Source organism: Babylonia areolata, chromosome 11 (assembly GCF_041734735.1).
Source record: "Babylonia areolata isolate BAREFJ2019XMU chromosome 11, ASM4173473v1, whole genome shotgun sequence".
Lineage (NCBI taxonomy): Eukaryota > Metazoa > Mollusca > Gastropoda > Neogastropoda > Buccinidae > Babylonia > Babylonia areolata.
In genome coordinates this window covers 3,888,249-3,910,226 of record NC_134886.1, presented here as the reverse complement: position 1 = coordinate 3,910,226, position 21,978 = coordinate 3,888,249, and the positions used below count along the sequence as shown (strand labels likewise).

Sequence of the window (21,978 nt, the reverse complement as noted above, 5' to 3'; positions counted from 1 at the left end):
TTCTTGAATTTGTTTGTCTTATGGTAAATGAAATCCACGAAATCTGTTATTGATTACATTTAGATCACACGCTTACTTCAGTAAAGCATTGTGATTAGTGGCCATGTGGGCATGAAATGCGCAGCTCACACAGCGAAGTAAGATTAAAGAAGTCAATCAGTATGATAACGGTGGATTTTTTTTTTTTTTTTTTCAGAAAATGAATGTGCGATTCAATAAATGGGTTTAGAAAGAAAAAATTACGATGTGCTTAATGAGGGTAGTGTATTGATTCATTGGTTTGTTCAATTATCAGATCAATTTTATTAAAGCATTAAGTAGTCAGTCATTCTGTCAGTCAGTCAGTCACTCGTTGGGTTGGGGTTTTTTTTTTGGGGGGGGGGGGGGTTGTTAATACCAAACTTACTACACTTTGAAAGTCCCAAGGTAACCCAGTTTCAAATACTGATGGTTTAGTTTTATGCTGTTCATAGTCAAGCACTAAAGAAAAGTTTGTATGGCTTGGCCATCTTTTATATATTCTAGCAAAGGCGCCGTTCACTACATTTGCTTCCTGTGCTGATATTCCCATCCCCACCTTCCCTGTTCTTTGTTTTCACCCCCACGTGTTTCTTGCTGTAAAATGCTGGATACATTTGGGTGTGAATTGAGGAATTATGGAAAAGAGAAAACGATAGTTCTGCCCAATTTGTTGTCTTTAAAAGTCGTTTAACAATGTTTGTAATGTTATGATCACCACCAAAACTGCCTAAAAGGTGCTGTAGAATAGGGTACAGTTTGTTGATATGTTTTGACTATGATATATATATTTTTTTTTTTTTTTTTTTTTTTTTTCCCCCAGCAGATGTTACACTTTACTGCATTTGTTGCTATTATGGCATTTTGATCAGCCCTTTTTTGTTGTTGTTGTTGTTGTTGTTGATTTTACCCCATATTTTCCTTACCTTGAACAGCTTTATGTTTGAGAGTTGATGTTGGAATCATGGAACACACAATTCTGCCTAGTTTATAGTAGGTTGATGTTTATTTTTTTGTCATAGTTCTGCCTAGTTTATACTAGGTTGATGTCATTTTTTTGTTGTGGTTCTGCCTAGTGTATAGTAGGTTTATGTCTATTTTTGTCTTAGCTCTGCCTAGTTTATAGTCGGTTGATGTCTATTTTTGTTTTAGTTCTGCCTAGTTTATTGTAGATTTATGTTTATTTTGTCTTTGTTCTTCTTAGTTTATAGTAGGTTTGTATCTACTTTGTCCCTGTGTCCATTATAAAGTCTGCCTTGTTATCATTATCTCCATAACTATCATGGTTATTATCACTGGTTCACAGCTGTGGTTTATTATATAGTTAGCATTGTGCTGGTTTATCAAAGCAGCCAGCATGTGTTTGAGTATACGCTGATGTCGGAATGGTTGTTGATCATTTTGCTGTTTTGCTGAACCATGTTGGGGGGTGTGAGTTTAACTAGACACCGATCAGGGTTTAGACAGCAGCTTGAACATCACTTTACCATAAAAACATTTACATACAGGAATCTTTGGGATAGCTCTTTGAGATATTTTATGTTTATGACATTTTCTTTCGTTTTCTTCTTTATAGGATTTAGCTCCTTGAGATATTTTTTTTGCATTTAATGATTTTCTTTATGATTTAAGGGAATGCATGTGTACATAATTATGCTTTTTGAAACAGATCTGATAAATGTATTCTATGTTGCATTGAGATGCATATTATACCTTGTTGTTGCTGGACAGTACATTGCATACTGAGTGAGGTTCAGGTCATGTGATATGTAGATTAGCTCCACTGGAGAAACTGAATGAAATGTAGACTTCCTTATTATCAGATATGGTGCATCATGTGTGATAATCACATACAAAGTATCAATGTTAGGAAGAGTGTAAACCATTCCATGTATGAAAGCAATGTAAATCCAGTGTATTTGATTTCTTCTTGTACTAACCTTTGTAAAGGAAAAAAAACCCAATGTATGCTGTTTAGTTGCAATAATGAGCCTATTCCTTGGAGTGGCAATAGTATTAACAGTTTATGATTGTATGTAATGTGGACACAAAACCTGACTGTTATGTAATTAAAAGTTAATACATAGGAAAGGCTTCCTTAATGCTTAAGAGATGCTTAGATGGGAAAGGGGAGAGAATAAGGTTTCCTGACTTGCCACATTAGATTTCAGGCTCAAGATAATGTATCATTGCCTTTTGTAATGCTGTTGAAGGACTTACCAGCACTGTTATGCTTCTGAAAAAAGCATTATATAACACCTTTGTAGTCTTTTCGCAAGCTGCACAACACTGCATGGTGTGTTACGTATTGTTCCCTTTTTCTAATTATCATTTATATATTTGGCTTTTTGGACAGTGTTGGAGGTATGTGTCCATGTATATCTGTGTGTGTTATTATCGTCATTTTTGTTTCATCTGCAGGTGGTGATTTTTTTTTACCTTGCTTGAACTGCTTATGACTTAGCTTCAGTATAATCAGAATGAAGGTAGATTTAGAAATTTCCCAGAATTAATTGCTATTTTACCGGTTAGCATTTGCTAAATATTTGACAAACTGGATCTGCTGCAAGTTAGCATTAGCTGTCAGTTTGATAATGTGATCCAGTGCAGGTTTCCATTTGCTGAATGTTTGATAAATTGGAGCCATTCATTCAGTGCAAGGTGGCGTTAGCTGAATGTTTGATAAATGTTGATCCAATACTTTTTACCTTTTTTCTTTTTTTTTTTCTCTCTCTCTTTTGATGTTTGCATTTATATTGTGTTTTTTGGGGGCTTTTTTACCATTTTTAAGAAAAGATGTTTTCAATTCCATTGCAAATTCTTGTTTGTAAACAAAAAGAGAACCCAGATATAGTTGATAGTCAAGTATATGTGATTTATATTTCTTATTTCTTCTGATTTTCATTGTGAACACCGTGATTTTGGTTGCGCTGCAGTGGCTCAGCATTGTTTCAGTGACATAACTGAAGACTAAATTTTTGCTACTGCATCTTAGACTTTGGTGTGCTGAAATGAGTTGGTTGTCATGTATAATACAAGATAACAAATACTTTTACAAAATCCTTATTTTAGGGGTGGTATATTGAACTGTTAAATAATTATTTGCAAGATTAATACCTAATTGTCATCTTTCAGCTGAACAGACTATCCGATACTACTTAATCTGGGAAATTTTGTCCCCATCTTTACCACTTACATGTGAATGAATAGGATTGATAATTTTTCAGAATCTCAAATAATTTTTCTTAAGCTTTAAATTTTGTCGGAGAGTCTTCTTCATACACACTGAAAGTGTGAGGTATGTGTGTGTATGTTGAAATGATAATGCTGGAGAGTGCGCCTCTGAAGCTTTGCATGTAATGTTATATAAAACCGTGTAAGAGTGCTGCTGTGCATTTTGTGCTTTTGAAGCAAAAATTTAAAGATAATACAAAGAGCACTATGAAATGCACCGACTATTTATTGCCACTTACTTTTGAGCTGGACACATTGAATGGAACAATTCAGAGTGTGGTTAAATAGTGGACAGGCCAAATATTCACAGAAATTGTAAAATTTAAATTCAAATCATCTGGGCTGAAGCAAATTTTAACTGTTTTTGAATGTTGATCTGATGGCATTAGAGAAATAAATCATTTTTCTTTTTTGTTACATGTTCTTTTCTTTTAGTGATAACTTGTGTAATTCTTGCTCAAGACCAGTAGTATCTAGTCTTTAAAGAATGCTCATCAGTAATTATAACAATGCTTAATCACCAGTGCCAATTCAAAGACCCACCAGCAATTAATGTGCTTGATCAGTAGTGATTATTTTTTATGGATCACCAGTACTTAATTAACGTGCTTGATCACTTAGGATTATTGTAATCACCAGTAAGTTTTTAAGTGCTGATTAGGTATAGTGTGCAGTTCAGTAACATTGCATTGCAATATGTGCTGACTGCCAACATATCAGATGAAAGTTTGTGGCAATGTTGCTGTGCACTTTTTTTTTTTTTTTTTTTTTTTTCTTTTTCTCAAGGCCTGACTAAGCACGTTGGGTTACGCTGCTGGTCAGGCATCTGCTTGGCAGATGTGGTGTAGCATATATGGATTTGTCCGAACGCAGTGATGCCTCCTTGAGCTACTGAAACTGAAACTGAAACTGCTGTGCACACTTCAGATACGGTCTTGAAGAAAAGGCAATGTAATCTGCCAAAGGACCCAGAATTTTTTTTTTTCCTGAAGAAAAGTATGTAATTCAGCCAAAGGTTAATGAAAAAAAAAAGTTCCCGAAGAAGGTGCTGCACTCTTTGCAAAGGCTCCTGAATCTTTCCCCCTGTGAGAATTTTTTTTTCCTGAAGAAAAGTATGTAATTCAGCCAAAGGTTAATGAAAAAAAAAAGTTCCTGAAGAAGGTGCTGTACTCTTTGCAAAGGCTCCTGAATCTTTCCCCCCTGTGAGAATTTTTTTTCCTGAAGAAAAGTATGTAATTCAGCCAAAGGTTAATGAAAAAAAAAAAGTTCCTGAAGAAGGTGCTGTACTCTTTGCAAAGGCTCCTGAATCGTTCCCCCTGTGAAGAAAGGCTCTGCAATGTAGACACAGCTTCCTGGTAGAAGGCTTCACTTTTGCCAAGGCTTTTACTCTTGCCAAAGGTCCTTGAAAATGCTCCTGATGATGTTTCTCGATAATCTTGCCAGATATTTGTGAAGAAGAGAAGGGTCTGTAATTTTTACCAAAAGGTTCCCAACAGTCTGGCCTTTCATGCCCTGCTCTCATGGTTACCTCAGTTTCGATGCCCCTCCACTTCCGTGCTTGGGGTGAGTCCTGTCAATGTCGTCAGTGTCGGCAGATTCATGGGGGGCTGTTGTTTGAGGGACGTGGTGGCGGTCTCCACTCTGGGAGAGACGTTCACTCAGTCTGGCTCCGCGACTAAGCCATTATTGTCGTTAGTAGGGGGCTTAGTAGGTGGTGTCCTACGTACGTTAAAACAGAACAGGCACCATTGAACACCACCGAAATGACTCAGCAGCAGTGCAGGGTCTCCTCTGGTGTGTGGTCTCCAGGCGACCTAACATCGATGGTTACCTGTGGACTGCCGACGCTGGAACTGCGACGGAAGAACCCGGGTGTGGCCGTGTACAGGGGAATCTAAATGAGCGGCGTGGGAGTAATGCCACTGAAACGGTGCAGATGATGGGGCGGAAAAAAAAAAAAAAGGTTCCCAACAGTCTGTCCCTGCAAAATATTTCTTTTTTTTTTTTTCTGGTTTCTACCCTCAACTGACAGATACTGATATGATTTTAAGAAAAAAAATTAAAAAGCGTAAAATGATACTACTTTTGTACTTTGCATTGTTTAATACCATGAAATTGAAATTTAAAAAAAAAAGTATGACATAATAAAACGATCACAATGCTTTGTTTCTTTGTAGGATGGTGCTACAGTAGTAGTGTAGCAAGCATAATAAGAATATAGTTGGTATCATTATTCATGAAAGATAATCTCTTGTGACCAGAAAACAGGAACAAAACAAAGCAAGAAATGTAAACTTACAGCAGTTCTTTCACTGCCTGATGACGTTCACTTCCTTGTTTATTTTCTGTTTTTTTTTCTAGGCACATCATCCTGGTTCACAATCTTTATCCTACCCGTTTGCTGACAGTACTGTTTGCGTTGCTGCTGTTTATTGGTGATAGTTTTGTTCCTGTGTTTTTTAACACTTACTTCAGTGCATTGGTTTTTCCAGTGTGTTTGAGCACAGGGGCTGAGCAAGGAATTAGTTTTGGTGCTAATCATTTTTACTTTCTGCCCTGCCAAAAGAGCCATTCACATTACACATACTTAACCGTGACCCGCTAGTGCATGAAAATTGCACATACATGTATACGCACCTATTGATCTCTCTCTCTCTCTCTTTCTCTCTTCTCTCTCTCTCTCTGTCTCTCTGTGTTGATCTCTCACTCTCTCTGTCTCTCTCTTTCTCTGTCTTCTCATTATCATTCCATATCAATGTACTTAAACTTTTGATGATTTACATTCTGCTCAAATCTTGTAACTGTCTTATTTTCAATCTTTGATAAATATGGTCATTAGCTTTGGTTAAAAAGGTTTGGAAGTAGAACGTTGATCAGATTTGGCCTTGGTGCCTTTAGATTTTTTATCGTTTTTATTTTTTTATAGACTTAATTAGATAGAGCTTTGCTACGTATGTATGTGTGTGTGGATGTTGTTGTTTTTCTTTTTATCTTGCCATCAGGATGTTTCAGGTTTATATGTCAATTTACTATCTTTCGCAAATTAATCAAAATAATTTTATAGCATAAATATTTGAATGAAATTCGTTTTTAATGGAGCATTACTTATCATACACATAATGTTTTCTTCTTCTTTTCTTTTTTTTCCAAAGTATTGTGAAGATTGTTGATTGTTCTGGTTCTTCATTCTGACATGTATGCGACCATGTTGTGCAGTGTATGCAGATTAATGCTTTTTATGTGTAATGACTCAGTAATTACTAATGATACATTAATCAACAAATATTTGGCATTCAAGCTTTGTACACTGTGGTGCCTGACCATACTTGGGAGAAAAGAGTTGCCCTTTTATGCACTGCATTTGTCATCATAATTTGTATCCTGATCCAGGATTAGAGAATTATTATGTTATTCTATTACTAGTCTCTGACACTTAAAGAGCAAGCTGTGAAGAGGGGGAAGGGGGGGGGGGGAGAGAAATAAAAGGTATTTGCAAGTGTACATGCATGCATGCACTCCTACACACACAGAGAATAATTATGTATATTTATTGCTATTTACGCTCGTATTGTTTTTGTTCTTGTTGTGTGTTTGTTTTCGATAGAATTTCTTTTGTGTCAGTTGTAATTGTCGATTTCTGTATAATCATTTCCCCACCCCCCACTTACCCATTTCTTCTTTTTTGTGTATCTTCTTCTTCTTCTTTTTTTTTCTGAGGACAGGATCTAAAAAAGCTGTATAAGCTTATTCTTTTACCCTCAATAAAGACCATTTTGACTTGACTTCACACACACACACACACGCACACACACACACAGCCTTCCTTCAGGTGAGAAGGCACAGTGTCCAGCCCACAAAAATCCACCTTGTCATTGTTAATGATGAACAAACTGCCTCGTGACAGTATTACATATTTATTTCTGCATTTTCTGTGTTTGTGATTAAAATTTCCCTAATGTGCCGCTGTCAAAAGCAGGGTGTTTGTCTTGCAGTGGTTCAAGTGTGTTTCTTGGGGGGGGGGGGGGGGGGGGGGGTGTTTGTCTTTTTTTTTTTCTTTTTTTTTTTGTTACCTGAAATGTAATGATCTGCACTGTTCATGTTTCTGTTATTACAAAATGCCATTTTTCTTTTGTTTTGTTTTTTCAGCTAAACAGCAGAGTTTATTTGGAATGTGTATCACATTTGGATATCTGCAATTACACAATGGTCTTTAGTTCAGCAGTACTGAATTACTTTTTACTATTGGTGAATTCTGTGAGAGTCGTAAATTTCCGTCTTGAATATAATGAGGTGTTCTTTTTATATAGCAAATACTTCTCTATGATTGACAATCTGTCTGCTGGAATATATATATATATATATATATATATATATATATTGATCAGCTTGATTTAAGCAGAAAACATGTACAGGCACAAACATGCCTTCCTGGGCATGCATATGCATGCTCACATGGTCACACACATACACATGCACATGCGTGAATGCATGCACGCGTGCACACACACACACACACACACACACTTTTAGAAAGCAGAGTGTTTGTGTCCTAAGTATTGTCCATGTGTTTTTGCCCAGTGTTGTGTTTTCCTCATAACATTTCCAGCCTGTTTGTTTCTTGCTCCTGCCACATGGGTTGGTAAAATTTGATTTCTGAAGAAAAAAAAGGAGGGTAGATTCTGTTTATTGCAACATTTGATTAGTTCACACGCACAGGTTTAACTCTCTCCATACGAACGGCGAAAGAGACGACGTTAACAGCGTTTCACCCCAGTTGCCATCATCAAAATATTGCAAGTGGAAGGCTCTTATACTGAAGAGGTTAATGTTGATAAAGAATACTACAATTCTGATGACGGAAGCTAAAGGTTGGGTCATTCAGACACCCACTGGACATCCGAGGGGTCTGTGTAGAGCAGAAGAGAGGACTGGCCGTACTGAGTGAGTTAATACCATAGGATTTGAAATGAATACAAGGAACAATCAGTATTGATATGGTTTCATGTGATGTACAGTGAAACAACACTTTGTGCTTGGTTTGGCCAGGAACAAGAAATGGGACTTGTCTCCCTTGTTGTTTTACCTGTACCTACTTCTTTTTTTCTTAAAAAAATTATTTTAAAAATATTATTATCTTACTTAATAACTAGGAATTCAAATTTTGTTTGAGAACAAATTGTTTGATTGATCTGTTATGAGGCTATGGAATAATCTGAGTTCAAATCTCACTTAATGTATTCCCAGTTCCTATGCAAAGACAGTTCTGCTGTGATTGCGAATCCAACGAAGTGCATGGCTTTGCTCAAGATCTCTCTCTCAAGTTGTTATAACTTATGTGTGTGACACTGTGTGTGTGTGTGTTTGCATGTGCGCATGTGTGTGTAGACAAGACCGGCAGGCTGAACAAGCTTTTATTATATAAATTAGGATTACTATCAACAGCACGTAGCTTCCAAGTTTTAAACTCCAAATTTCAAACTTTACAGAATGAAGTATAATCTGCTGCTGATTTTTTTTTTTTTTTACCCCTACAAGACTGGCTGCGACACAGACATGATATTATCAGATGTCTATGATGACATGAAAAAACACTTTCCCTCAATAAAATGATTCCAGTTCCGTTAGCAGTGATCCAGGATTTTTTTTTTTTTTTTTTTTTTTTTTAATCAGAAAAAAAAAGCAACACAGGTAGTCGGCACTGTGTATGTTGGACACATTGTATTCTTGATGATATGTGATTTTTAAACAAAAATCACATTGAACATGTGTGTTGTAAGTGCACCTTTGATTCTTGATGTTTATGTTTATTCTTATTCTGTATATTTGAATATGACAATGTTGATCTCTTATAGGACTTACAGGGAGCAGATAAAGAAAATAAAACAAAAAGACAACTGATTTTGAAAACTGAGCATTCTTATGGGAGGCTAATGTCTGCTCATAGATCTAGTCATTCAGGTATTTTAAGGTATTGATCATTTGACCTTTGCATATAACTCACTACCAAGATAAATTTGGAGTTGGTTTTGTTCACAGATTTGAAAAAAATAACGTCTGAAAAAAGGGCGGTGGGGAGGGTGTTAAGAAAGCCCCATCTAGAAACACCTCATTGATTCTTGTCATGACTTTTTGATTCTTTACATAACTCTTTGATTCTTTACATAAACTATTTACATGATTTAACAATTATTGCCACTTTTTTTCTGATTACGCTTGAGAGTTTTTAAGAATATTTATATAGTCATGATTTATATATTTCAGTAATGATTGTTAGAAGACATGTAATTTTTTTTTTCTTTCTTTTCCAATGTTTATTCCATGTTATTCTCCCACCCACCCCTACCCCCATCCCCAACCTCCTCCTTTCACAATGTTTGAATGTAAACTGTTCATTGTAAATCTTTGTGCTGATACACAGAATGTCAGAAATTAGGATCTCATATTTTAGTGTCAATGAGGAAGAAGGTCTTCAGTTTTTAACATAATAATGATGTTCATTGTATCGTTATAAAGAAACAGCTGTAAATGACAAACATTTTGAAAGAGCAAAAGATACTGTAAACGGTTCTTTCAGAGGGCATACATGAATGATGGTTACTGTGTTTGTGCATTTTTAACGGGGATTGTAAGATGTATGAAATTGTCATCAGTCTGGTTTTGGTCACCTTAGTCTAGTGTATTCCTGGGTTTGAATCTCGGAAACAGCGCCTGGTGGGTAAAGGGTGGAGATTTTTCTGATCTCCCAGGTCAGCATATGTGCAGACCTCTTGTGCCTGAAACCCTTTCGTGTGTATACACAAGCAGATCAAATACACATGTTAAAGATTCTGTAATCCATATCAGCATTTGGTGGGTTATGGAAACAAGAACATACCCAGCATGCACACCCCAGAAAACAGTATGAATGCCTACATGGCAGGGTAAAAATGGTCATACATGTAAAAGCCCACTCGTTAACAAGAAGTCTAATGTATGCTTTTTATATCTGTTCATTTATGTATATATCTCTTTTTTTTTTTGTATAATGTTCACTTATATAATTATATATATATATGTTTTTTTTTGTTTTGTGGACGGCTCTTGTTTTGTGAGAAAGCGGGCCAGAGAAAGATCCCATATGTACGCTTTTATCCCTGAGCATGCAGATACCATATGTAATTGTGTCACAGGCCATCTGTCATTGATGTTGAATTTCGACGGGCGCAATAGCCGAGTGGTTAAAGCGTTGGACTTTCAATCTGAGGGTCCTGGGTTCAAATCACGGTGACAGCGCCTGGTGGGTAAAGGGTGGAGATTTTTACGATCTCCCAGGTCAACATATGTGCAGACCTGCTTTGTGCCTGAACCCCCTTCATGTGTATATGCAAGCAGAAGATCAAATACGCACGTTAAAGATCCTGTAATCCATGTCAGCATTCAGTGGGTTATGGGAACAAGAACATACCCAGCATGCACACCCCAGAAAACAGTATGAATGCCTACATGGCAGGGTAAAAATGGTCATACATGTAAAAGCCCACTCGTTAACATACAAGTGAACATGAGAGTTGCAGCCTACGAACGAAGAAGAAGAAGTCTAATGTATGCTTTTTATATCTGTTTATTTATGTATATATCTCTTTTTTTTGTATAATGTTCACTTATATAATTATATATATATATATATTTTTTGTTGTTGTTTTTTTTTGTGGACGGCTCTTGTTTGTGAGAAAGCGGATCAGAGAAAGATCCCATGTGTACGCTTTTAGCCCTGAGCATGCAGATACCATATATAATTGTGTCACAGGCCATCTGTCATTGATGTTGAATTTCAGGGCAGAAATTAGTTCTTGATAACTGTTTTGTAAACACTAGGTCTTGATCTTTATTCTGTGCTTTTTGCAGTGTATTTATCAAGTTATGTCCTTGTTACTGCATTTATTACAAAATAAATCATACTGTATGCCATTCACAAACTTTGAGCTTCTTTTTTTCGTTATGTTGTTTTTGTTTCTTTTTGTTTTGTTTTGTTTTTGTTTTTTTGCTGTGCATCTGCAAATATCTTTCAGATTTATTCTCTTTTCATCACCATACGCTTAATACGCAACAACATCGAAGTATCCTGAAAGGTAAAGTTAATTTTACTTCAGAAAGATGATGCTCAGTGGACAGCATATACAAAGACAGTGGCTTCTGCTGGAGGTTGCAGAATTTATTAACATCCTGCTTTTATTCTGTACCATCTTCTGCAGCTTGTAGTTGTGTTCCTCTCACATGCAGTGTAATGTGTGTGATTGTGTGTGTGTGTGTGTGTGTTGGGGCTCATGTACGTTTATGTGTATTTGACTGTGCTTTCATATCTGTGAAACTGCATGTCTGGTGCATATCTGTTATGCATGTGTGGGTGTATGTGTGAATGTGTGTCTTCATGTTTTATATTTATTTGCTTATTTATCATCATTGTTGTCTTATTTATTTATCTATTTATTTATTTATTATTATTATTACTACTACCCCTTTTTTTATATATTATAATTATTTATTTATTTATTTGTTATTTATGTACGCTTATCTGTTATTTATTCACCTTTTTTTTTTTTCTTCTCAAGGCCTGACTAAGCGTGTTGGGTTACGCTGCTGGTCAGGCATCTGCTTGGCAGATGTGGTGTAGCGTATATGGATTTGTCCGAACGCAGTGACGCCTCCTTGAGCTACTGAAACTGAAACTCCTCTCACATTGCTCATTGTAAGCTCTCCGGCAACACAGCACCACACTGACTTAAGTCTGTCACAACCCAAGTGCCAGCAATGTACAGGGAGCTATCAATGTCAAGCGGCTAACAGGCTGCTCACAAGAGGAGACACTGCAAAGCTATCAAGCCACCTGTTTGTCATTCGGTAGTGCCAGTTCTGAGTGTTCATACACAGCCATCTACTGTCACTAAGTTCCATACTGTTTAACTCTCTCCATACGAACGGTGAAAGAGAAGACGTTAACAGCGTTTCACCCCAATTACCACCGTCAAAATATTGCAAGTGGAATGCTCTTATACTGAAGAGGTGAATGCTGACAAAGAATACAATTCTGACGACGGAAGCTAAAGGTTGGGTCATTCAGACACCCACTGCACATCCGAGGGGTCTGTGTAGAGGGGAAGAGAGGACTGGCCGTACTGAGTGAGTTAAAGGAAGCAATTCTTGTCACTACATCTCACTAATGATAGCCTCGATGAGAGCATCTTTGACACATTTATCAAAGTGTGGACTTGGTGGGGTTTTGAAATTGTGGAGGGGTGGAGGCATGAGAAGGTGTGTGTTGGGGGCGGGTGGGGGTGAGAACGGATTGAAGCTGCATTCAGAAGAGCAGAGCATGCAGAATGATGAAGAGATACATTACAATTTGTGTATCATAATGATTGATAAGGATGATACTGATGCTGCTATGTAGATCCACTTCTTTTTAGACCACATGATAGCTAAATTCAGTGTCGCTGTTCATAACATTTTTTGGAAGCAATTTCACAATCATTTTGTTGGTCTGGAATTGGAGTGACACATTAAAGATTTTATTATGCTTTCAGGTAGTGTGTAAGATTAACTTTTTTCTTTTTTTTAATTTTTTTTTTTTTTAGTATGCTGCCCAAGTCAGTTGAGACAAATACACTGGCTCTGGAAAGGACCTGGCTAAAAATGAATATCAGTACCCCACTATTTTAACTATTAATGAAGTTCAGATTCATCGTTCCCACTGACCACTGCACCAAGCTGCCAGGTCATTGTTTTTCTAATGTCCTTTTCCATGCTCTTCTTTTTCTTCTTCTGCTTTTGCTAGATGTTATTGTATTGCTCAAGAAAAAAACAAAACAAAAAAAAAACACCTTTCAGCTTTATTCAGTATATGTAGGTTCACAACGAATGCTATTATACTACTATTTCAAATAAACAGACATAGGAAGCGTCTGGGAGAAAAAACATTTACAAAATTGCAAGATAGACTATTTCAAGTGACCATTTTGCAGGTTGTAAAGCATATTACCTCCCTTCATTAAGTGTCCGTGTGCCCGACATAATTTATACAGTGAACTACTGCCCTTGAACACCAGTGTGAACAACTGTGTGTGATAAGGCACCCATGCATTATTACTGATTTATTTTTTCTAGATGTAGCATATGGGGAAAGCATGCACGCACATACACGACACACGGCCGGCAAGCACAGGATACAAGTGCGTGCCATGCATGTGCAAACACATATTTAACTCACTCAGTACGGCCAGTCCTCTCTTCTTCTCTACACAGACCCCTTGGATGTCCAGTGGGTGTCTGAATGACCCAACCTTTAGCTTCTCGTCATCAGAATTGTGGTATTCTTTGTCAACATTCACCTCTTCAGTATGAGAGCCTTCCACCTGCAATATTTTGATGGTGGTAATTGGGTGAAACGATATTAACGTCTTCTCTTTCGCCGTTCGTATGGAGAGAGTTAAAACTTCATTTCAGCAGAAAACATTTAACAAACATAAAAACGCATGCATGAATGCACATCCACATAGATACTACTCACACAGATGCCGGTGAATGCACACACATGATCATATACACACAAGCACACACACACTGTCACACACACACAAGCACACACACACACACACACACACACACACACGCACGCACGTGACACATACCACACACGCACACAGTTGTGTACAAAGAGAAACAGGAAACACTGATTTAGGAATAGGTCACACACACGCAAACACCCCTTCAGATATCTATTTACATTTTTGCTGTTGTTCATGTTGTTCAATTGTTGTTACACTTATGTTTATGGATTGTTGATCCCACTATTCTAGTTTATCCTTTCTCGCATTCACTATAAGTTAGCAACACTCGCCTTCAAACATTTTGACAAGTCTCTTCCATTGTATTTCTCCTCATTATTGGAAACATATGAACCGCACAGAACATTAAGATCCAGTTCTGAAAAGCTGCTTAAAGTTCCAAGGAGTAATCTCAAATGCGCTGGAAATAGGTCTTTCAGAGCTCAGGTCCTAAGTGTGGAACTCTCTACCTTCATCTCTTAGAAATGCCTCAGATCTACATTCCTGTAAGTCAGATCTGAAAACATACCTTTTTCGTAAGCATTTTTGTTCTGGGCGGACCGTTAAACCAAGGTATGCCTGTTAACAAGTATCTTTGTACTATTATTTTTGTAGTCCTGTTTTAATGCATTGTGTATTTTATGTAGCTTTGGTCTTAGATGTGATGGCATTTTTTCTGGTTATTTTTAATGGGCGTGTGTGTGTGCGTGCGTGCATGTGTTTGTGAGGGTACAGTGCTCTGGTACACGTGTGTGTAAGTGTGTAGGCATGTTAGTATGTCCAAACAGAATTATATGTTAGAAAATAAGAAATATCTTAATGCTTATGCAATTTTGTTTTTAGTGCAGTTGATATTTGATGTCAGCGTGTGTGTGTTAGTGTGTCTGTGTGTGAGTGTGTGTGTGTCTGTAAGGGAGGGACATCTATATATATATATATGTGTGTGTGTGTGTCTGTGTGTGTGCGCGTGTGTATATGTGTGTGTGCTTGTGAGTGTGTGTGTGTGTGTCTGTGTGTGTTCTATGAAATGCATTTTGTTTTAATCTAAGCCTTATTTACTTCATAGCTTTTATAATCTGATTCATCTCTTAAGTGTACTTTTTCATTCATATAAAGACACTGGATGTTTTCCATTGTCAGATAGTGGTTGATGTGTTTTTCAAGGCATGTTTACAGTCAACTGGATGATGTAAGGTGCTTTGAGCAGCACTGGTGCTGGATATCGCGCCATAGAAAAACTATGTATTATTATTATTATTATTATTATTTCTCTGTATATCACCCTTTAGTCCAAGATCCCCATCCACACCCACACCTCCCCCCACACCCAAAATTACACATGACACGTCTAATATCGCTTAAAGTGAAAAGACACTAAAGAAAACACACACATGGCGCATGACCATTATGCACATGCATCTGTGTCAATGGACACAATTATGTGAACTAGGTGCACGAAAATGCACACCAGTTGATTCAAACACACACACACACACACACACTCACACACACACACACACACACACACACACACACACATTATATATATAGATATAGATCTATATAGATATATATATAGAGAGATATGTATATATAGATGGATATAGATATATATAGACTTCCAGACTCAATTATTGGCTTCAAACATTCATACAGAAGAAATTGGTATGTGAATGGGGTATTGAATTGGCATTTAAACATCAGTCAGTCCACATTTGATTTAAAGAGAAAAAAAACTGCATACACACTGCGCAAACATCTGCAAATGCTTAATCAATGAACATACATGTACATGAAGTATATCAGAATTTGCTGTTGTAAAGTGCTGCCCATCAACAAACCACTGATCTACACACACACACACACACACACACACACACACACATATATATATATATATATATATATATGTGTGTGTGTGTGTGTGTGTATGGAGAGAGAGAGAGAGAGGACAAGACAAGACAAACTCTTGATTATCGAGGACAGTAGATAAGCACTGGTGTGCTTTTTTTCATCCAGTCCCCGCCCTGAAACAGGGTCTACACTACACAATACTACATTATATATGTCATTGCATGCACTACACAATGCTACTTAAAATCATTGAATGTGAATACTATACTACATAAAGGCATACGCATGGTAAAAATAACACACACACACACACACACACACACACACAGATAGATAGACAGATAGACAGATACATAGATATTGATGTGTGTGTGTGTGTGTGTGTGTTCGAATCTCCTGGTGTGCACTTAATACGCATAACTGTGTCCTTTGACACAGGTGATCTCCACCACGTACAGTATACAAACACATACACATTGCAGAGATCAAGTCGAACATCTTACGTCAATAATTTTGCTTGCGAGTCATTTCACTGACTTGCTAATAACTCCAGCCTGTACTTTCCTTATCCAGTCCACCAGACCCATCAACGGTAGCTGTAACGTAAGCTAATTTGCAAGATCAAGAACGATATAATTGTTTTCCCCCAGTTTCACGCATCAGTCTTCGTTTAGATACACAGCGTTTTTGTTTGGAGATTTCAGTATAGAAACAAAATGGCGGCACGTCTTTGAATCGATCGCCTCATCCAAAGAACGCCCTTTCCTACGCCTTGGTACTGAGGCCTGTCTGTCTCATTTGTTGACGAGGAAAGACCAGACTTCCAAGAAAGTAAATGGTAAGTCTAGTTTGTCCATGTTTATGTTTACATATGACAAAAGTTGCGTTCGAAGATCCCGCTGATGTTGCTTTTTTTTTTTTTCACGAGCAGACGACTTTTAATGGTTGTGCGTGGCTGGAACTATGGCACCGTTCTGTGAAAATTTTAAAGCAGACACGTCATTTATTTATCCATCTTTTTCCCATGTTGTTTTCACTGTTCCTCTGGTTGTCTGTCTCAGTATGTCTGCCTGTGTCCCTCTCTCTCATTCTGTGTTGACCCCCTCCTCCACCTCCCCCCAAGGGGGTCAGCCCGATACTCCCCCGTGTCGATACTCCCCCGCATCAATACTCCCCCGTGTCGATACTCCCCCGCATCAATACTCCCCCGTGTCGATACTCCCTCTCACAAAGATCCAAAAACAGTCAAATACAGATGTATGTAAACATTTGTGACTGATAATGCTTCCTGCTTGATCAAAGATGTGTTGTGGAATGATGAATGTGTTATGTGTTCTAATCATACCAGCCGTCCGCCTTCCGGGTTGAGCACCGACTTGTGTGTTGGGCCCGCTGTTGTGTGGAGTGGACTTCGACTTTTTCATCGCGACTCAGTGTAGGCTATCTGCGGGGAAACTCTCTCTCTCTCTCTCTCTCTCTCTCTCTCTCTCTCTTCGTCTCTCATTTTCTGTTTCTGTCTCTCCCCCTCTCTGCCACTCTCTCTCTCTCTTTCTGTCTCTCACTCTCTCTCTCTCTCTTTCTGTCAGTTTTTTTCTCTCTCTTTCTCTCTCTCACTCACTCTCCGTCTCTCGGCATTTTCTGTCAAGTTCCCTGTCTCTCCCCCTCTCTGCATCTCTCTCTCTGTGTCTCTCTCATTCTCTCTCTTCTCTCTGTCAATTTCTTTTTCTCTCTCTTCTCTCCCTCTCTGTCTCTCTCTCACCGCCTCCGTCTCTAATTTTCTGTTTCTCTGTCTCTCCCCCTCTCTGCCTCTCTCTCTCTCTCTGTCAGTTTCTCTCTCCTCTCCGGCTCTCTCTCTCTCTCTCATTCTCTCTTCCCTCTGTCATCAGTTGACGTTTCGTTAGCAGTATTCATCTCCTCTGGAGACTCACCTCCGCAAAGCTTACTAAAAAGCAAAAAACAAAACAAAAATGATGAAATAAAAGTAATTAAAAAAAACAAAAAACAAAACAAAAAAAACAAAAACAAGCGCTGGCCTTAACATTCCTTCTTCCATCCACTCACCTCCACCTTTTTCCAACTCTACACACGCACACACACACACACACACACACATCTCACACACACACATGCGCTCACGCACGGGTGGCGCGCGCACACACGCTTTGTTCACCTCGCTCAGTGACAAATTCCGTGCATTGAACGCCTCAGAAACACACACACACACACACACACACACGTGCAATATGGACTTTGGAAAAAAAAAGATCATTTGTTATTCCTCAATAAAGAAAAAATATATAACAGCAAGAAGTCTCGCACCGGAACTGGTCAGTATGTAACCCCCCCCCCCCACCCCCACCCCCCCCCCCCAAAAAAAGAAAAGAAAAAACAACCCAAAACAACAACAATAAAAACAACAAAGCGGTGATTTTCATTCGCATGGTAACGGAGTACAAAGTCAGACAGACAGACAGAGCTACAGCTACATGTATTGATAAAGTTGTGCGCCCGTACTGTAAGTGGAGGCCGTTGTTTACAAAAAGCAGAAATTGTCCGCAAGGCAGAGGGGCCTACCGTGAAGCCCCCATCACCCCTCCACCCAGGAATGATGTAGACTAGTCTGAAAATGTTCTTCGGGGGTCTGCTGATTAATTTTTACATGTTCCCAAGAAAAAAATATTTGGACGCACTTAAGAGTTACTGCCTTTGGCACAAGGTACCCTCTCGCGCTCCAGGCAATGAAATTAAGGTCAATATGCCTTTACGTTGATGGTGATTATGATCATGATTGATATACTCCTTTTTTTTCTTTCTTTTTTTTTGTCGTCGTGGACTTTGATTTAGTTGAGAACAGTGAACCTGCAGCTTTCCCCTCGATCCGTGCTACTGCCGAATGATTTCTTTGTTCTTGTCACGTGATGACAAGCAGCTTTTGAAAAAATGAGGACACTGCATGCTGTGCACGCATACCAAAGGCAAAACAATACACAACGGCTGATGCTTCTTTTCTCTCTGTGTGTGGTCCCGATTGATTTTTAGATCCCACCCTTCCTGCTGCCAAGCTCACATTACCTGGCGTTGTGGTGGATGGATTGGATTGTCGGCATCTGTCTCAGCTGGTATCGATGGTGACTCATGCTTGTCTGCTGGTTTCCGTGCTTTTCTTTTCAGTTCGTGAGGTGAGGTGAGGGGTTTGGTCGTGAAAGATAGTGTTCTCTCTCTCTCTCTCTCTCTCTCTCTCTCTCTCTCTCTCTTAGTTTTATTCATTTATTCATTTACTTATTTGTTTATTGATGATTATTATTATCATAAGTTTTTGCAGAATGTAAAGTGGTATGTATATTAGTTCCTCGCGACAATCTATTCACTGATTGTGTGAAATTGTGTTATATTCGAGAAATCGACACACATTTTTTTTTTTTTTTTCAAATTAAAAACAAAACAAAACTGTCACTGTGAGTTGGGACAGTCAGTCGCTTCAGTATCGGAATCGTGAGAACGGTGCTTGTTGTTTTCCTGTTCTGGAACATCCGTGGCTATCATCGCTCACCCTTTGCCGCACGTCCGGTTGATCTTTGTGGAAGCTCAGGAAAATACTGACGACCCTTTCTTGGTAGAAGGAAAAGAACAATGTGGCACGAAAGGGACGAAGTGTAGAAACATGCTTTGAAAAACGCGAAACATTGCTGTTATCGTTGTTTTGTCTTCAGGTGCTGTCTTTCCCACCGCCTGTCTGTCTCTGTCTCTGTCTCTGTCTCTCTCTCAGTCTGAGAGTAGGAAATAGTCGACTTACATTATTACAATAGTTCAGTCCAGTTACTCAAGGAGGCGCCGCAGCGTTCGGACAAATCCTTATACGCTACGCCACATCTGCTAAGCAGATGCCTGACCAGCGGTGAAAGAGATGCCAACAGCACCCAGTGTTCCCAGGCGGTCACCCATCCAGGTACTAACCGGGCCCGCCGTTGCTTGACTTCGGTGATCGGACGAGAACCGGTGTGTTCAATGTGGTATGGCCGTTGGCAGTGTGTCACAGGAAACCCATTTCGGATTAAATTCTGTTATGTCAGAAAACGTCGTGAATATAATGTTGGTGGAGAAAACCTGGTGAACACCACCTTAGTGTCTGGCTTTGTGTTTCTGTCTGTTTCTGTAGTTTCGCGCGCGCGCACACACACACACACACACACACACACACACACACACACACACACACGCACGCCCCCTCGCCCCCAAGCCCCCCAACCCTCACACACACACGGGGAATCTATCCCCCACCCCCAACTACCCGAGAAAAAAGTATTGATTTGCGATAAAATGTACTGCAACCTTCATCTTTCCTGAATATGCTTTGTGACAAAGAGAAAACTCATTACCAAAGGTGAAGTGAAATCAGCTGCAAAGACTCGCAGAGAAAGGGGGAAGGGGTTGAGGAAGAGACGAAGGGAAAGAGAAAGGAAAAACAGAGACTCAGGCAGACAGACAGACAGATATGCAGACAGACAGACAGGCAAACAGAGATCTGAAGGAAGGCCGGAACTCGTCCAGACAATTATCTGAAATAAGACTGGAAGACCGGATTGTTTCATTTATAACCCGTCCACGTTTAAATTTAATTAAAAAAATAATTTAAAAAAATCAAGGAGGAAAAGAATCGGGTAGACTGCAGATAGATTACTTCCTTTTACTCATTCAACCATGTTATCACTTTGAAGGGAAAAAAAAGAAGAAAAAAGCTTCATGTGGTGTGTACTCTTCGTCTTAACTCACTCAGTACGGCCAGTCCTCTCTTCTCCTCTACACAGACCCCTCGGATGTCCAGTGGGTGTCTCAATGACCCAAACTTTAGCTTCCGTCGTCAGAATTGTGGTATTCTTTGTCAACATTCACCTCTTCAGTATAAGAGCCTTCCGCTTGCAATATTTTGATGATGGTAACTGGGGTGAAACGCTGTCAACGTCGTCTCTTTCGCCGTTCGTATGGAGAGAGTTAAACAAACATTTTAGTGCTGGCTCAGTGAAGATCGTATCTTTGTTGACTTCTCTTTTATTTGTTTGTTAAAGGAACTAGTTCAGTGTTTTCCATTTGAAATGGTTGACATAATGAATCAAGAAAATGTTTAGAATTTGATTGGTGAATCGATTGACAGACTGACTTCAGAATTCTTTCGTTGTTAACTGGGCGATTGAAGAAAGCGCTATAGGTGATTTCATTTGACTGATTGATTGCAGAAAACGTGGTTGAAATTTGGTGAATCAGCTGCTTGACTGATTACAACCCGTGTATTGGATTAGTTTTTTTAGTTCAGGTTAAAGACTCGCATTTGTGTTTAGAATGCTAGAAATAGCAGATTGAATTATATCTTTTTTGAATATGCAAATAATTTGTTTTTAAAGAGTTCTTCGTTCAGAAACAACAACAACAACAACAGAAGCAACAACAACAACAGCAGCAACAACAACAACAAACAAACAAACAATGTCTAGCAGTCGCACCCACGGTGCTGGACATACCTACGTGCAAATGCTGGCGCAAGATTAAAGAAAGACGACTGTTGTAGACTGTTGATCGCCTGGATAGTGATGAATACGTATGCATGGAAGGACAGTCTCTTGGATCCCAATTTTCCCTCAGGACAAGGTCATGGAAAGGTAGCCAGACAGTGCGCGAATTTTCATCAAACCGCTGGCTTGCGCGTGGATGAACTGTTTGTCTTTATTCCCCGTTTCCCCCTTAGGACAATGTCAGGAAGAGAGAAGCATTATATCAGACTGTTCAGGACACTGCAGTTGTCTGTGCGTATGCTTGGATTGACTATTTCTTCTGAATCCCAGTGTCGCTCTTTGCCTCCTGCAAATTGTTGCAGTGCAGTATGGTTCTCTCTCACTGTTCCTTCCCTCCCCCCCCCTCCTCTCTCTGTGTCTCTCTCAATGTCTCTGTCTCTCTCTCGCTCTCTCTCTCTCTCTCTTTACAGCAGGTGTGGTGTAACATATATCGCTCAGTCCGTATCCAGACACCCCATTGAAACTGAAAAAGACAAAACCAACAAAACAAAATCCGAGGATAAAAAAAAACAACACCACCCGAAACTTTTCCTCCTTTTGGGTCGGCCAGTACTGTGTGTCATGGTGCCTGCCATAGACGGTTTGCGGTAGTGTTGACAGCTTACCGGGCAGTAATGGGGACTGGTGAGTGATATGGAACCTCACTGCACGCAGCACTTCTCGGCGAGATAAATACGTATTACACTGACAGTGCCAGAGGGCAAGGGGTGAGTGAGGAGTGGACAGGG

At 39.0% G+C, this 21,978-nt stretch overlaps 1 protein-coding gene and 1 non-coding gene across 2 annotated transcripts in view; one reads left to right on the top strand and one right to left on the bottom strand.

The window, feature by feature from the left end:
- Positions 1–16,354: 16,354 nt before the first annotated feature.
- Positions 16,355–21,978, top strand: part of LOC143287468 (endothelin-converting enzyme homolog) — a 177,336-nt gene continuing 171,712 nt past the window's right edge. Inside the window, exon 1 of the mRNA XM_076595472.1 lies at positions 16,355–16,524. Within this exon, the coding sequence (XP_076451587.1) occupies positions 16,522–16,524 (3 nt within the window). The 5' untranslated portion in view covers positions 16,355–16,521. The remainder of the gene's footprint in view (positions 16,525–21,978) is intronic.
- LOC143287792 (5S ribosomal RNA) lies at positions 19,592–19,710 on the bottom strand. Its single transcript, XR_013056005.1, has one exon. It is a non-coding gene; the product is annotated as a 5S ribosomal RNA (ribosomal RNA).